This window comes from Bradysia coprophila, unplaced genomic scaffold, assembly GCF_014529535.1.
Source record: "Bradysia coprophila strain Holo2 unplaced genomic scaffold, BU_Bcop_v1 contig_138, whole genome shotgun sequence".
Taxonomy (NCBI): domain Eukaryota; kingdom Metazoa; phylum Arthropoda; class Insecta; order Diptera; family Sciaridae; genus Bradysia; species Bradysia coprophila.
The window spans coordinates 4,915,070-4,933,161 of record NW_023503409.1 but is presented as its reverse complement, the minus strand read 5'-3'; the positions used below and the strand labels follow the sequence as shown (position 1 = coordinate 4,933,161).

General features: G+C 34.3%; 2 protein-coding genes across 3 annotated transcripts in view; one reads left to right on the top strand and one right to left on the bottom strand.

Moving 5' to 3' along the window:
- Window positions 1–18,092, top strand: part of LOC119073590 (zwei Ig domain protein zig-8) — a 131,606-nt gene that overhangs the window by 43,246 nt on the left and 70,268 nt on the right. The window lies entirely within an intron of this gene.
- On the bottom strand, window positions 13,415–16,778 carry LOC119073451 (aminopeptidase N-like). The gene is made up of 6 exons (XM_037178944.1): window positions 15,617–16,778; window positions 15,506–15,555; window positions 14,803–15,444; window positions 13,986–14,735; window positions 13,650–13,725; window positions 13,415–13,593 (listed from the first exon to the last, which is right to left on the bottom strand). Exons 1-6 carry the CDS (start codon window positions 16,754–16,756, stop codon window positions 13,459–13,461), a joined length of 2,793 nt encoding a protein of 930 aa, XP_037034839.1. The 5' UTR covers window positions 16,757–16,778; the 3' UTR covers window positions 13,415–13,458.

Below are 18,092 nucleotides of genomic sequence, written 5' to 3'. Positions count from 1 at the left end.
TAAAATCGTTCTGTCCATCATCTATCACACTTATTGAAATTTATTTTGATGTGTGTTACCCTCTGTGTTACCTAATATCATGTATTTTGTTTCTTGAAGATTCGAAAAGTTATCTTGTTACTCTCTCTCTTGTGATTTATACACAAAAAAATGTATACAGAGACATACACATTTTACATACCCTCCCTGCCACAATATATAGATTTCGGTGTATAGAGATGGGAATAAATAAATGAAAAGATTTCTCTGGGCTTGTTTTTTGATGGGAACGGAAATAAAATAAAATAAATTCAACTTTCACAAAATAATTCTCTGTCGAACTGTCAATACGTAGGAAAAAATAAATATTTGTTTTCATCCCTTAAAGCTGTTGGAACAGAGAAATTTGTTTATTTAGATTCGAGTCACACAGCACTTTTTTTTCCTCAATGGGAATACTGGAGATATTCGATAAGTTTTTTTTTGTGTGTGTTCGCTTGAATATTGGACTATACTCAGGAAATTTATTGTATATCTAAGCTATGAAATGAAAAGGCAACTATAACTTAGAATGTGAAAAGGGTTTAAATTTCAAATATTCTAATATTTATCGTGAAAAATTGGAAAATTTTTCTGTTCCGTTTTGCGCATCAGGAGTTTGCTACTATAATGTGCTTACGTCTAAATTTATTGAGTCAATTCGGTAACCATATAGAAAACGAAAAACAATATCATGCCATGCTAATCGTGTACCTTAACGAAAATGAAAGAAAAAAAAAGAAATAAAATATATGGCCGAACAATCATCGTTAAGGTAAACTTTTCATATTTTTACAGCTGACTATAACTGTGAAAGGAAATAAAATTCGATCGAAACAAACACACATATCCCGGACGAATTTATTGTTATTTGAGATATATTTGACAAGATTTATGTCCGATAGTAGTCATAATATATCTGTGTATATGATATTAAGAGCGGTACCACTGATCCTATCCGAATCCATGATTTTTATTTTTATTTTGCCGTATATGAAGAGTAAACACAAATCTGTACAAAATACGTGAATTGCTTTTGGTTATTTGTTGTTGGCCATAATAGTCAAGTATAAATGTTTATGAATGTGGTGCGGGGAGGTTGAATGAAAGCAGCTTAAATCGATGAACTTATTTTTATCGTTTTATACCTCTATATTTCGTACGTGTGCTACGTCTATAAAAATTGAATACTTTAAGTTATAGTCAGTACACGAAAGTTTTAGTGGAAGAACAGAGGAATCTAAATTAATATCCTAAATTTTTACGACGATAATTTGGTCTTTTTGCCGAATATTTTTTAACCGATTTGATTGCATAATTCACCAAAAATTATTTTCAAAACAAGATCTACTTTTAAAAAAATTAAGTGTCACTCATTATCACTTAGACTAAATATAAACATAGCGCTCTGCTAAACATTAAAATAGTAGTTTGTGCAACGAGTGACACTAGGTGGTACTCTCTTCGCTCGTAACTCACATCTAGTGGGCAAAACAACGCCATTTATACACTTAACATCAAAATAGTTATTGCGTCAATAATTCACACAATTTTCTTCAAATAATTTAGTCAAATAATTGTGAATTGATCACGGCTATCCTCAACGAAGATAAAGTTTTTTGAAAATGTACCCACAAAATGACTTCAGATCTTAGTTCTGGGACCTAAATAGAGATCAAAACCACTTTACTTAGTCTTCACCTAGATCCTTCCCCATAGTCGAATTCTAAGAAAACGATTTTCTCCATACATTTTCCCGATTATTCTGAAAATGACGTTTTTATATTTTTTTATCGATAAAGACCGTTATTCTGAGCAAAAAATTGTTCTACGGCAAGTCTGTAAAATGTTTCGCTTTTTTTATAAAGTTAGCCTAGGGTCCTTTTTAAGTAGAATTTGGTACATGATAGTTGCTTCATAAAAAAGCGAAAAATTTTACAGACTTGCCGTAGAACAATTTTTTGCTCAGAATAACGGTCTTCATCGATAAAAAATATAGAAACGTCAAATGTATGGAGAAAATCGTTTTCTTCGAATTCGACTATGGGGAAGAATCTAGGTGAAAACTAAGTAAAGTGGTTTTGATCTCTATTTAGGTCCCAGAACTAAGATCCGAAGTCATTTTGTGTGATGACATCAATTTGATGTTAAGCGTGTGCAATTCAAACTTTCGGTGAAACTCCAGTGAAACATTGTAAAAGAAGACGATTCACACTTCACCCAAATCATGCATGAAAAAGTTCAATTTTCGCAGCACAGCTGCAGAAATATTGCAGAATATAATGTGATTGAGCAGAATTTTATACACAACGCACCAATAATATTTGGTTCTTGTTCTTATCAATTATCTTTACACCCGAAAATTTTAGGTTAGAAACTTTTATTCCCTTTACTTACATACCACAATTTCTCAGTCCACATAAAAGACTTCGTACATGTTACGCACATTCATCCTGATACTACTGACTACTAGCTCGCATAAGTGTATGTGTAATCGAGCTATGTTTCAATGTGATTTCATATGGATTGTATTGGATTGTATTTGTGGATTAAATAAAGTTAAAAACAGAAAAAAAAAATCTAAGCTAAGTTCATCGGGTGTATGAAATAAAATTTGAAAAAAGGTTAAGTTTACAATAACAAAAAGTTATTTTATGATGATAAGAAACCTCATCCTCATGCTATACATATATTCTATTTCGCAAACAAAATATTTTTTTTGTACAAATTTTTTTAAGTTTTCAATAATTAAATTTAAATCAGTCAGAAAGTAGTGGTGAATAAAAGAAAAATCCTTAAATTCGACAATAATTTCAAAAAAGACATAAATAAAAGAGAGTGAAAATAACATTTAAAAGATGATAAAATGAAAAAAATTTCTTGTACAACTTTTGAAAGTAACAAACGTTATTGCTTTTTAATTAACCTATACATAACGAAATCAAAAGTTAAATTAGCGAGATCAACTCTTTGTGTAAGCGCAATATTCGAGAAAAAAACACCATCCCTGGCTTCAGACTTAAAACACTGTAAATCCTGCGTAAGTTGACCAAGTTACTCGGGTTACAAAAGTTTTACTTTTCATTTCTCGTTTTTATATTTTTTGTTTGTATAAGTAAATTAAGGTAAAAAAAAAATCATTGGAAATATACGCAAGACATGGACATTGTATAAAGAAATCCTGCAGAACCGAAGACAAGAAAACGTCGAACAAACCATCTCAGTTAATGGAATACCACTGGACAATTCAGTCGATTCCTGCAATGTAATCAAAGAACAATTTTGCACAGCTGGTGAGAACCTAGCTACAGAAATCATCGCAGTTCATGGGTACAATATGTCCGACATCGATTCACTGTATCCTGAACATGCCAACAATGACTGGTCGTTTCAACATGTTTCACCACAGGACGTGACATCGGCCGTCAAAAATCTGCCGAACAAAAAGACCACTGGCATCGATAAGATTCCGATTCAACTATTGAAGGCAACTGTTGTAATGATCGCTCCTCTAATCGCGATGTGCATTAACCTGGCGATCGACACTACTGTCGTCCCATTTGAATTATTGAAAGGGCGCCTGAAACTGATACATAAATCCGGAGATTCGAATATTGACAACTTCAGAGGACTCACCATACTTCCGGTCATTTCTAAAATCTTCGAGCTGCTTTTAATGAATCAACTGGTTGCGTACCTAGACGGAATTAACTTCTTCAAGGGAAACCAATTCGGCTTTCTTCGGCATTCCAATTGTGAAAGTGCGGCACTGCAGCTAGTGAACTGGATTAAGACCAATTTCAAGAAACGCTTCACTGCCTGCATTTTTGTTGATCTGAAACGTGCATTTGACACAGTTGAACCAAATAGACTTGCCAGAAAACTCAAACGTTTGGGTCTATCTGATAAAGCAACAAAACTGATGCTCAGTTATCTGCAAGGACGATCGACAGCGACCACCCTTGGAAACAACCAAAGTAAATTTCAAAAGGTCAACGTCGGAGTGGCACAAGGTTCCAAAATCGGCCCTTTGCACTTTCTGATCTACATCAACGACATGCTGGACTTGAACTTACACGGTATGCTCATTCTTTACGCTGATGATGCCGCCCTCGCTTATGCCAGTGACAATTGGCTCGAACTCCAGCTGATGATGCAACATGATGCCGATATGTGTTAAACGATTGGTTTTGTCGCAATGTTTTGACTCTGAATGTCGACAAGACTAAGTACATGACATTTGGCAAAGCCAAGAATATGCCAGACATGTCGATTCAGTTCGACCGCTCAAGAAAGTTTAAGTATTTGAGTCTGGTGCTGGATGAAGATCTTTCTTTCCACGACCACGTCAACCACGTTAAAAAACATTTGGCTCCATTCATTCCGACGATGTGGCGCAATGGAAAGTTCATCCCGCTAAGCAAAAGAAAAGAAATTTACTTCGCCTACGTTCACAGCCACATACAATATATATCATGACGTGCATGGCCGAGTAACTAGAAACTGCATGGACATCCATCTTTTCAACACATGGTCAATGAAAAATGATGGTGATGAAAATGTTTCTTCAGCCTTACTTAATGCCGTGAACGATTACAATTTATACAACAAGGAGCTTTCCGGTATTAACAGCTTCAGGACGTACAAAGACAAACTAAAAATTTTAGTTCTACAGCGCCAAAGGCACCCTGTGATTTCGCCCTTTTTGTATATCAACTGATCCCCTGTGATATTCGGTCTTGAACTATTGATATTTTCTTTTGTACAGCCGAAAATTTTTATTCTAAAAATTATTTATTTTATTTATTTTTTGAACTAATTTTTTTAGTCAATTTTCTTTGTTCTATTAATTTTTTGTGCTAATTATTTTTGTCCGAATTTTTTGAAACGAATTTACGCTTATAACGACGAATTGTGCAATTCTAAATTGTGATGAAAACTAGATTTATGTAACCCAAACTAATTCTAATTGTGTCTCACACTGATGAAATGAGATGAGAATAAAGGAAAATTTAAAAAAATTGGGACTGAGAAAATCGGTCAACTTGGTCAACATACGCAGGTTTTACAGAATATACTTTATTATACTTTATTACCATGTCATTTCAAGTTATGAATTTTGTTCCTCCTTCTTAAAAATTAGGCGACAATAATTATAGATTTATTTGTGATATAATCGGTATGTTTGTGTTGAAGTAAATAACACGCAGAATATATCAAATCAATTAATCTTTGATGTCCAATCAAGAAAAATCGTTAGGACTCGGAGAACTATGAATGTAATACAATAGATTAACAACCTTTCTGTTGAATTTTAATTGACATTCCGGGAAATTGGAACTGATAGAACCTGATAACATTTCAAACTTTCAGTTCAACTGCACAACGTGTACTGACAAAAACACAATTATAATGAACAATAACTACAGATCGTACTATTTAATAAGCAAAGCTGAAATAATATTCATAAACAAAGGCCAGTAGCAAATTGCAAAATTTCGTTGATATTTAATTTTAACCTTTTGTCTATTGATTCGTAAGTCTAATCTGCTAAACAATCGCAACAAAGTTTTAATGCCTCTGTAAGTAGCTATAAGAGACATACCATAAAGGTCAAACTTAAAGTTTTCTAAGCCTTTTATCTGATGATCTAATTTTCCAATTTCCATTATTATGTGTAATACACGTTGTGTATACACATATTACGGCCATGATATCCTGTATAACAAATCTAACTGTATACGACAGTATATGCAAATTCATTCAATTTTATTAAGAAGAGAAAAGTGTATAATACAGTGGATACAGTCGCCATGGAATTAATGTGCAATATAGCTACTTGTAAGTGAAATGTGCCACCACATATACTGCTGTGTGTTTATATATTATATTGAAAAATATAGTCCTGATGTAGACATGTATACTTCGCCAAAAGTTAAGTGTTTTTGTTGAAACTATGCCGATAACAATGAACGGAAAATTAAGTCCTTTTTGTTTGCAATTGACCTTTTTTCAGCAAAAATTTTCTTAATTGCTTCAACAGAAATCACGTCCTTTCTCATTCAACAATGAAACTTATTTCGAGGGTTTTTCATTAATACTTTTTCCGACGAACTAAAATCAATTTCTATTTTATGGATTAAATAAGAAAAAGTTCATTGAGTTTGATATCGAAAATAACGTAACGTAATGTGGATAATGGAAAATGGAAAATTTTATTGGCAAGTAGTTAATAAAAGACTTGAAAATTATTTATTGAATCAGTTTTGGATTGGGTCTCTTGGAGCGGAAAAAGTTATTTGAATTATTCATAAACTAGCTTTTAACGTGGCGTATATGATTGATTGATTGATAATATATTTATTCTAGTCAAAATTGGTTCAATCGTGCCTTTAAATAAAATCGATCGTGTGAAATATGGCACACAGCAACAATGTGGACTTACTCGTATTGAAAAATACTGACGTAATCTTCTTAATTTTGACAATGTTATGTTCTTATGTACTTAGTATGGCAACAAAAAAAAATCTTTCTTGGAAATTCATGGATTCATCATTTGGGGGTATCCATTGATAGCGTCAGAATCAGAGTGAAAAGTGAAAGTCTTGTTCTGCGAAAGAAAGGCTACTTAAAATTCAAGAAAAATGCCGACGTGATTTATGGATGTCCCCTTGTTATTAAGAAAAGCGCACATCCTTCTTAGACAGTAGATTTTTTGTTAAAATATTTTCAAGAATGTTGGTAGACTGACGCAACTTTATTAACAGAATATTTTTCTGACCTCGTACTAACACTACAATAATTTTAAACTTTCCTTCCGAAAAGTTTTTGCTTCAGTGAATATTGAAAAATGAGGATTCGATCCTTTTCAAGAAAACTTTTAGTTTGATTTGGTTTCAAATTCATTGAAAATTTATTTGATTTGCAAGTTTCTACAGTATTGATAACAATCGTCGGTTATCGAACAGGAATAAAATCAAAAGTTTTTTTTTTTTTTTTGGTACAGTCGTTATAATAACAAAAAAATCTAGGAAAGAATGGTTTCCGGTTGAAAATATGTTAAAGTAAATTACGCTGCTTCTAGACAAGTCTGTTTTGGAAACAGATTGAATTCAATGCAAAACCGAGGACTGTATTGTCAATAATTTGTTATCAAATACCTAGCAATTTTACTTACAGTAACTTCAATTTTGAACTTTTCAGTTCTGTACTCCAGCTGATCTTCAAACACAAATTGTTTATATAAATTAAACAATCAAAGCGGCAGTTACACAGTCAGTATAAGTGGGTACCTATATAGGCTGTGTTTTGAGTACCTATTTTTAAAGAATATGTAGAACTGGAGTAAAAACTGCATATTTAACTGCATACACACAGTTACAACAATGAGAGATGAGATGAAAATGAACAGATCGAAACAAAATCTATTACATCACAATGTTTGTGGCAAGAGCCATTTTTATTTGTCATACCTGTCGATAACATATGAAATAAAAATTAAGTCAGTTTGAGCATATTTTACGTGTTTGGTGTATAGCTCTATCGTCAAACAATGGCAATAATATAGGAGTTGTTCCAAAAAAACTAAAATCATTATCAGGCATGAGCGCCGCCGAAAATAAGCCGCCGATCAAGCCGCCGCCGGCTATTTTTGAGCAAGCCGCGCCGCAGCCGAGCCGGTGCCAAAAACACGGCTCAAGCCGGCTTGAAACGGCTGGAAAATGAAATAAAGATTTCGAAAGGTGAATGGGTGAAATAATTTTGAAAACCGAGATTCCTGTTGATCCTAAGTAGCTCAAGTACATTTTGATTTTTTTTTTTCAAAATTAAGAAAATTTTGAAAATTTTCTTGAATTTTCATGAATTTTCTAGAATGGTATATTACGTCCTCGCTTCTAAGTTTGTTGTTTTGGCAAGTATGACCTTTGCGGAACGAGCCGAAGGCGCACAATCAGTTAATTCACAAATTTGAGAAAACTGTATCGATCTTTGCGAATTTTCTCGCTTTTTTTTTCAATTTTTACTTGATTTTCGTGAGCTTTCGATTTCTTATCGAAAACCATTTTCTTAATGAGTTAAATGAGTGTACCGGAGCATGATTTTCCATTTAGTTCAAGTTTTGAGGCAATAAAACTTGACGTGTTAGTGAACCTTAGACTTAGAGACTTGCTTGTAACAAGACCAGTTCCACTTGCACTTTGAACAACCTAATCTACCTACATTTTCGCTTTCCGTACAATTTCATTTTCATGCTTACTAGTTCATTTTCCATGAATTTATCTAAACGTTTTTATTTTGAAAAAAAGTTAAAAGGAACCTACAGCCGAGCCGATTTAAGCCGGCTCAAGCCGATTTTTTCGCCGCCGCCGAGAAATTTTTTTCGGCTAGCCGCCGCCGAGGTTTCTTCGTCGGCGCTCATGCCTGCTCATTATAAGGTTTTACATTTTGGGTTTCGTTTCTTTGTTCGATCTACATTGCTCCACATATTGTCAACAACAGAATAGTAGAGTCGTTTCACTCACATGTGTAGAATTGAAGAAACGTGAAGACAAGGGCTACTCATCATCACACATGAATATGCACGTAGAACGAATAGAGCCAAAGAACGAAACGCACGAAAAGTGAAACCTTATGATGAGTTCAGTTTATTGCTTGAAGAAAGAGCAATGGAATAACCAATAAAGAAGCTAATAAAGTACTTGGATATCGTGAGGTATATACTGAACTATGTACGATTTATGACACCAGAGTGTCTTCCCCGGTCAAAGTAAGAACGTAGACGGTTCCAGTTTTTGCCCAACATGTTAACTAATGTAAAAACTAAGCAAAACTGAATGTGAAAACAAAGCGATCTAAAAACTATAGGTATTGCAAATCCACTTTATTGCCAATTTATGTTGAACTGAAAATTTGCAATCAATCAACTCAACTTACACTACACACATATAATATCGCAGTATAATCGTAATAACATAAACACAAATCCTGCTGTTAAGTACGTTGATAAATTACAAGTGGCATTGGAAGCTGCAGTCTAATATAAAATTTATTTATCTTTGTCATATACACAATGTTCTTTCATACTTCAAAATATCCCATTCTCAAGCTTTATCACAATGCCACTTCTACCATCATCCACAACATAAAAAAACTGAATTTATTGTTTGTTGTCCCGAGGGTACCTTTTTTGCATCATCCATTCCTTTAGTCAGATATTTTGTGTTTTGTATGCACTTTGTGTATGATAATACTGAGTTTTGTTTGAACGTGAAATGTACGTTGCATGGCAAGCAGCTCCAGAAATTGCACACAGACAACAACACATATCATTATATTTATATATACTCTATGTATGATGTAAAAAGATCTTTTATGCTTTTTTATATTTTATTTTTGCCATTCTCGAAAAGTTTCCATTTTCTAAGTCCCGAACCATATTACTGCAAGTGATTTTTGTTTAAAATTGAACGATTCCATTCAATTGCAAAGAATATTTTTCTTTTCCTCATTTTTTTTCCTCTCAACTGATGCTGTTGTTAACAGCACCGAACACAGGAACGTATTTTCATCGATAAAATGGATTTCAGTTTTCAGTTCTAGGAAGTTTCGGTTCTACAAAATTGAAAACTATAAAAGCCTACATTAAAGTAACATAACAAATTGAACATCAATGAAAAAGTAGAGAAAAAATATATTTTGTTTTGTTCAAACTTAACCCTACACAACAGTGTACCTCTATATAGCCAATAGATGCTACAGAAACAATAATGCCGAATGGAGTGGTTATTTGACATTCCTGCATTTTGTTTCGAACAGTGAATAGGTACACTATTTGCATGAATACACAAACTGTCATTTCTATTGTACGTTTGCAGAATCCTTTTTTTTGTTGTTGTTGTTTACCGTCATTATCAGCTTCCCCGCATTCGCAACGAGTACGTCCCTGAGTGGAATACGTATGCAATAACACTCTCACAGGGCTTTGTTTCGAAATTAGGTTAAACGCTTCCAGCTATATTCCATCAATGAACTTGATGATGTAAAAACGTGCATTTTCGCGTAATCGCAAAAGAGAGATGGTTTATTTGCAAACGTTCCCAGTTTTCCGGGGTGTAGAATTATTTTATCAAACAATCAATTTTTGTACAGAGTATACTGGTTTATGTACTGCGGTATAAATATTATGGCCGCTCGATAAACAAAACCAAATTAATTTGGTTCGAGTTTCAAAAAAAACCTATCAAAACCAAATGCTTTGTGGACGTCCGGCTCAGAATCCAATTTCGCCGAATATGCGAATTATTCAAATTTTGAAATTTACTTGGAGAGAAGAACGTAGACGATGGCAAGAAGTTTTTTTTTCTCTTCTTCGTTTTTTTTTTGTAAAAACTATGGAAAATGTGCTTCCATTGGCTTGTTTTAGACACTTATAACAAATGTTAGTCCTTGCCCATAAAAATTAATCGGGGAATTCTATTGAACACAGCTTGGAAAGCATAATATAGTGTGCAATGCACCAATCTCGTTGTGTCGTGCAACAATATGTAATTTTATATAACTCATCAAAATCACTATTGTGTAAACCCCAATAAACACTTGACTGAAAATAATAAAATGTCGTATCACGTTTAACCATCGCCATGGTATATATAATAAATGAAAATCATAATTTTCCATCAAATTTGCTGAAATCGAGAACTGTTTTGGTGTGCGTTTTTGCGATACGATTTTTATTAATATTAAGTTCAATTTATTTTGTCATATAAATTGATAGGAAAATATAAAAAAAAACCCAACGTTAAATAAAAATAAAACGGAATAGTGCCATTGAATTGATTAAACATTAAAATGGAAGAAGCCTTGAATTTTTCTCTGTATCCTCGACGGAAGTGTGGATTCATTTTCGCAATTTGATAAAAGCTTTTGGCCTGTTAGCAGGCATTTGAACAATAATTTTTGTGTGAAGAAAGCACAACATATTTATTCATTACGAGCATTTATCGCAGTCTTTCGAATAATTTTAAATTGTAATGCAGACGATAAAATGAATTTAATATTTTTGCAAACATTTTTTCCCCCTTTCGTTTTGTTATACCGTTGAACAGTGCAATTTAACAAAAAGTTTGTTTGTGTTACGATACAGAGATTTTTTTTTGAATTCCAAACAGTGACCCTTTCTGCATGAATAAATTCGAAAAGTGAAAAGTTTAATTAATTTGAATCAAATTATTTGATTGAGAATACTGTGCACAAATATTTTATATCTTCGGTGTTTTATTATGGAATTACATAATTTCGTTAATTTTAAATCCAATTGGTAAATTATGTTTGCATACCGTCATTTTCAAGCATTTCTTTCGACGACATTTACATAATCTAGGACTAAAAATGAAAAGTCACGTTTTTGCGTGTTAATTGACATTGACTTTGCGTCGGATCACATGATTTACTCTTAACGCTCTATCCCAATTATGATGCGTTCACATATACCTACACAGATAAAAATATGGACCTAGATCTAAATCTTTTTGGGATTAACAGTACGCGACCGAATCTTTTTTAGAATTTAAATTTAATCCCCTCAGGGATTACTTGAAGTTATCCCCAAATGAGTAATCCCTAGAGGAATTAAATTTTAATCCTTGAGGCCCTAACGTGTGACGCTTGTTTACTATGCGTTGAAACGAAAATCTCATTTTAATCTGATCAAAATGTTATTTGTAGTGCAATAAAAAAAATATTCTAACCCTTCCTACTTTTACTTCAGAAAAAAAATTAAAAAAACGATTTTTACGGATATTGTGATATTATAGTTTTTATCTAAACGTCTGATATGAGAAGAAGCTTTTTTGTGAATCTGGAATGAGAAATGTTTTTATTAAACAGATTTTTTTTTATTTACCTGACGAGATTTGATCCCGGGACCTCCTGCACATCAGTCTACGATCTTACCACTGCTGCAATTTGTTCTTAATCCCAACGTGGCTTATTGTGAACCGTGGTTTCAAAGAAACTAATTCCTCGTGGGATTAAAATTCAAATTGCCAGATGACAAGATCGTCACTTCAAACCTCAATATTTTTTCATGATTTTCATTTTTATATTCTTCTGAAGTTTTCTTACCATTTTTTATAAGTATTTAACCATTCAAATTCAAAAATGTCTGGTTTCTCATGGTAATGGGGATAGTTCGCGGCTAAAATTGGCCTCCCTGCCAATTTCGATCTAGAATTTCTCTATATCTATACTATCTTTGTAATGTTTACATTGATTTAATGATTTATTGAATCTGGTAGTATCTTTACAAACCGACTTAAAATTTTTATTCTGAGTCTGGTATCGTAAGGCAGAATAATCCATCGGTAGTCCCATTGCAACATTTTAAGACCAAATTAGTTTTTCTCACAAAACCGTATCTTGCTCGTAAATCGTGTTCAAAGTCGATTAACTCAAAAGTGTGATTTCAAGACAATCAAATTATAAACGGAAAATAATAAGCAGTAGTATCATCATTCAATCCCCAATATTATTGTTTAGACCTACTTTTAATCCCTGGTGGAATTACATTTTTTCAATTTCTGGCGAAGATTAAAAATCTAATCCCGAAAAAAATTACTTTTTTAAAGTAATCCCCATCGGACCTAACAATTCTAATCTCATATTTTTCTCTGTGTAACTTTACATTTTTAACTCATTTCAATTGATAGTTTAACCAGAATAATCCTCACCACTACTAGAAAACAAACTTCGTTTTGACGCTGTCAAAATACCACCTTATTCGCCTTGTTTGTAGAATCAATACTCTCTCTAGCAAACAAACTCTCAGCTCTCTGAGTCAAATTCACACCTTATTTCTTTGTATTCTACAAACACTATTCTACATTTTGACTGATTACGCTGTAATGTACACGTAAATTCCAAAGGCCACTTGATTCTATCATCACCTTAATAAAAGTAGTTCGGTTGCTAGAGAGGGTGTTGGTAGAATGTAAAATGCAAAGGCTTCGTTGCATTTTTACCACCTTAATAAATGCGGTTAAATTGCTAAAGGAGTTTATCACCTTTCAGTTAATCATCTCATAATAGTGAGATGAGTGTTCTAACAAGTGAAGTACGAGATTTTGTTCAAACATTAGGCGAACAATAGAAGTAAAAGATTTAATGATTAAACTATAATACGATTTCCGTTTCTAAAAGTTTAAGTAATGAAAGTGTCACCCCCACCAATATCAGTGGATAAAGAGTGACACAGGTCCACTTACACTGTAAGTGGTTTTCGGGCGATAATCTCCTCCTATATATTTTACATATTGTCAAAGCTGTCAGATACGCCGGCGCTAGAAAAAAAAACTAGCCTGCACAGTTATGAAGCGCTGTGAAGTGAATTATAACACAATTTGTACCCACTACTTTATTGCTCATTTGTTTTGTTAGTTAAATTCATCTTCGTTCGTTAAACCATTCAGTCAATGCTTCTGCATTCCTATAAATGAAATTTAAATTAGGCTGAACTATTTCGACGATCATCTCCTCGGTGACCTCGTCGTCAGAAGCGTATTGCACGAGTGACAAAACCTAAAGTAATTTTTATGAAATTCTATCTAGCATATCAATTTATCATAATAAATTACCGTTTCAGCCTGAATGTAGTTGTTGGCTACTATTGCCATTTGCAATATCAAAGTCGAAGTGGAGACGCTTGTTATACTGGAAAAGAAAATCGTATCTTAAATAGTGTTTTACATGCTACATGCGTCGAACTTTTCACGATTGAAGCACGTCTTTCAACGCCCTCAGCATGTACATTTCGTATACCTAGAACTAAAAGTCTTTTTTAGCGTGTGAGAAGTTTCCAGACAGAGCCGAAGGCGAATACTCTAAAAAAGACTTTTAGTCCGTGTTACGAATAGTATTTTTCATATTGGACAGAGAAAAAGTGCGACTAAGTATGTGCTCAAAATACTCACTCATTGATCGTCTCATGATTTTGCGTAATAAATTCCGTCATCAAATAATTCGATGCCTCACTTTGTACAGCAGCTGTAGTTAAGATTACCGCGCGTTCCGAAGCTGATAAACTGTTTGTGGTATTCAAAGCTTGGTTCAGATAGAAGCGGAGAAGTTCCTCGTTACCCGTGCATAATAAATCTTGCAAAGCAGTGGATCGATCATCGTTTGATGTTGAATCTACAGTGCTATAATAAAACTCCGTCCAAATTGCCTGGTTTGCAGCTCGTAAACCATTGCATTGGTAATCAAATTCAAAGTCTGTGCTTCCACTTTCCATTACTTCCACCAAAACGTTCAAAGCATCATCTAAGCATTCTTGTATGCCAGACCAACAACTCCAATGGTTGATGACGTCCATTGCATGACGATCTTCAAACGAACGGTCTCCATAAATTTCACTCATGATTTCTCGCACAAAGTCACTGTAGTCGTCTGCAAATTCAGTGCCACGAAGTCGAACTTCAGCAAGAGCTAGACCAAGAGCAGCGCGGGACCAAACATGCGGTTCAAATTCAAGCGGAAGAGATTCCATCATACGTAAAAAGTAGACCATGCTGACGTTGTAATCTTGAGCAATGAAACGGTGAAAATCAGCGAAAAGTGTACCGCGGTTTAGGAAGTGAATAACGTCGTGATCATTGTTAAGAGCGTCAATAATGAGATTCCATAAATTATCATCATAGTTTGTGATATAGTACGCTGTGTCGCTAAAAATGTGATACAATAATGATAAGAGATTGTGTAAACGACTTCCAGTTCATCAATTCAGCATACCGAATATTGAAAATGATCCAATCGTCATCCGTAAACGTTCTGTAGATATTCTGACGGTAAATTGTTAATTGTCCGGTTATCATCCAAAATCCTGCTGCAGTGTCACTAAAGTTCGGAACAGACGCACTCGCAAAATTGATTGGAATCGGAAATATTTCATTGTGCAACGTTTTGAAGCCTTCCTGTGATATCATGATACCTTCATCACTTCTGCTTACTGTTACAACGGGAAATCCAGCGAAATCGAACCAGGGACTCATTAAAAGAGTGAAATTGAGATTGTTTAACGGATGCGCTTCGTCGTATGATCGCTGTACGGCATTGTAAACATCTTGTGGTGATGCAGATTCCATTTGTTTCTCATTTATGTAATAAATCATGGCCTGGACCCATATGTCTCTAGAGGTAACTTCACCAAACATTCGAGCAATTATTGCACCCTTATTGTAAGTGACAAAGTCAAATTTGGCACGGATTTCTTGTGGTGATTCAACGTAATTATTTAAGGCTGGTACTAAACCAGACACATCTAACGCTATTGCGACATCAAAGTATTCCATCAAAAAGATCTGCCACTGATTATCTCCTAGGTAGATAGTGTTGAGTACAACTTCGTAGAGTGTTGCAATTCCTTCGTTTAGCCTTGATGTAAATGACCACAGCTTTAGAAAGATTGTGCGAATTAGACAGATACAAATCTTACCAAAGATATGACCACGAAGAGGGTGCAATCAAATTTGCAAAGAAAATGTGCTAAACGATAAAGCGAAAAATGAATATTTTCTGATCACTTCTTATCAATCACATCACTCACAGCATATTCATGTGCAACACGAAATTGCCGACGTCTTTGTGCGCGTGTGTCATTGCTTTGTTGAAGTATTACATCTTCTCGATGCGTGATAAGTCCCCAATTGAGAGCTCCATCGCTTGCAAAGGATGGAATAGCGACTTGATCACTTTTTGGCAATGTGTATGAAATACCAAAGAGATTTTCTATCGCTCGTAGCATTACCTCTCCAAGCCTCAGACCATCATCAGCTTGACCAGCAGCAATCGCAGACGGTCTTGCGTAGACTCGAAGGTCTACATCAGGATTATTTATTTCGACGAAATCAAAATCAGAAACAGTAAACGCCAACACAAATACCGGAATAGGTGGCGTTTCCTCAAATACGGTTGTGATGTATTCACCATTCTCAATCTGTTCGCTTACTGGCATATTTGAAATAGCATTGTAGTGTCGATTATGACGAATTTGAAGACTTATTGGTCGTCGATAGCGAACCTCGTCGTAACAGGGAAATGCTTGTCGTGCGTTGATAGGCTGAAATTGAGTGGTTGCTAGCCAAATGTCCTGGTCAGTTTCATCGTCATAGTAAGAAGTTCGAAAGAACCCCATTAACTCCGACCGTAGAAATCCTTGGTAAGAAATGTCTATGGACAACTCTTGGCCGGCGACTAATCCACTATCAACTGGAATAACTAAAAACTCCACCTCACTGTCATACGTAAACGGAACATTTCCGTGAACTAAGGTTCCATTCGGTGCAAATAGATCAATTCGCTCAATAATCGTTTGGCGAGAGTGAAGCGTTACGCTGTTTGTAGCTTCTAATGCTCGAATAACAATAGTCACTTCCCCTTGAAATCCAAAGTCACCTCGGTGAATGTCGGTACTTAAACGTATATTGTAGCTTACTGGTTCAGTGTTGTTGGGCAATCGGAAGTTACGGCTATTCAGTGATTCTGCTTTTAGTTCTGCTTCATATTCACCGGCATAATGCATCAACCCTTGATACTTTCCCAGGACTTTACTATCTCTATCAGATAACTGCAAGTTTTGAAGTAAGTTTTTCACTTTCAATTGGTTTGAACGTCTATCAGCAGACGCTGTAGCCACAGAAATTACAGCGAATACCGAAAGAAGAACCAAAACTTTTATTTTACACATTTTGATGGTCTGCAGCAAGTATACTAAATGAAACTAATCGAATTTCTTTTTATACGAGCTTTATGATGGGACTAATAAAATTATCATGATCATAAAATCGTACCATAAATTATCGTAAAATGAGCAGCAATCTTGGCACTCACTGTTACAGCTTAATTTTAGCAATGTCTGAATGTATTGAGGTAACGTGTGTTCTTGCTCCGTTTGTTGCTGACTGGAAATTCGTTAAAAAATTTCTGAATACTTTTCCTTTGCTTGAATTACATTAAATTCTGAATTTAGAAAAAAAATGTTATTCTTTGAATCGCAACTTTCCAAAAATTAGGTCGAGATTTGTGATTTGAATACGAAGCAAATTTGTAAAAATTTTATGCGTGCGAAAAGGTGGGTGGGTTCGCCTATTAAGATACAAATTTTGTCAAATTAAAATACAACACCTGTTTATCATGTGATTACATAATTGTTCGATTAACTTTCTTATTTCACTATGTCCGAAATTTTATTGACTTTTCTGTATAATTGGTGAACATAAAACTTAGATTAGAAGTGTAGACATTAAGATTAGCAAGTCAATTTGAGGTATAATTTGCACTGGTAGATGTATCAATTATAACAGTTGTGATAAAATAAGAACATGCGTTCGAAAGACAAGCTCAGAAAAAAAAATGACACTCCACTTCAAAAAGGAATGTACAGGGGTCGTCAGTAGAACTTAGACGCTGAGAAGCAGCTGAAGTAAATTCATGTCTAAATTTCAGTGGCTTCCAACACTATTTTCGAAGTGTTTTGGACAAAATGGTATTAGGGGCGTTCGTAAAGCATTTCATGCTCCTAAAAATATATGCAATTAAGTATTTGCAATTATGTTTTGACTGTTGGAGAAATTACAAACAGTTTATTCACAAACGCACAAACCTTGCATAAAAAAACAATCAAAACTCGTGAAGTTTGTAAACATTTATCAATTTTCCATTCGTCAGTAAATAAAAATGTTGAAATGTGGACGCAATCGCTAAATTAATTTTCCGACTACGTCTGCTATTTTCAGTTATCGCTTGTTTGCCGCCCATTACTGGGAGTTGCGGGAAATGTGTATTTTTCAAAGAATTTAAGTATTTTATGTCGACATTGATTTATTGTAACTAATTTACAGTCACATTTACAAATCATACACCAATTGCGAGTCGTTAAGTTTTTTGTTATATTCCCTGATATAGCCCTTAAATTCAGCATATGCGATGTTGGTGACGTCGTCCCGCTGAAGGCCTCCCTTCGACCACGAATCGATGGCTCTCTGGACACTTTTATCGGTAGACTTACCTTTATCATCGACTGT

What these genes read in the sequence shown, in the direction of transcription:
- LOC119073451 (XM_037178944.1), bottom strand. Translation starts at nt 16,756, where the DNA reads ATGTGTAAAATAAAAGTTTTGGTTCTTCTTTCGGTATTCGCTGTAATT. An exon ending in GTGTTGCACATGAATATGCT is followed by an intron (nt 15,556 to 15,616) that starts GTGAGTGATGTG and finishes TTTATCGTTTAG; the next exon opens with CACATTTTCTTTGCAAATTT. An exon ending in ACTACATTCAGGCTGAAACG is followed by an intron (nt 13,594 to 13,649) that starts GTAATTTATTAT and finishes AAATTACTTTAG; the next exon opens with GTTTTGTCACTCGTGCAATA.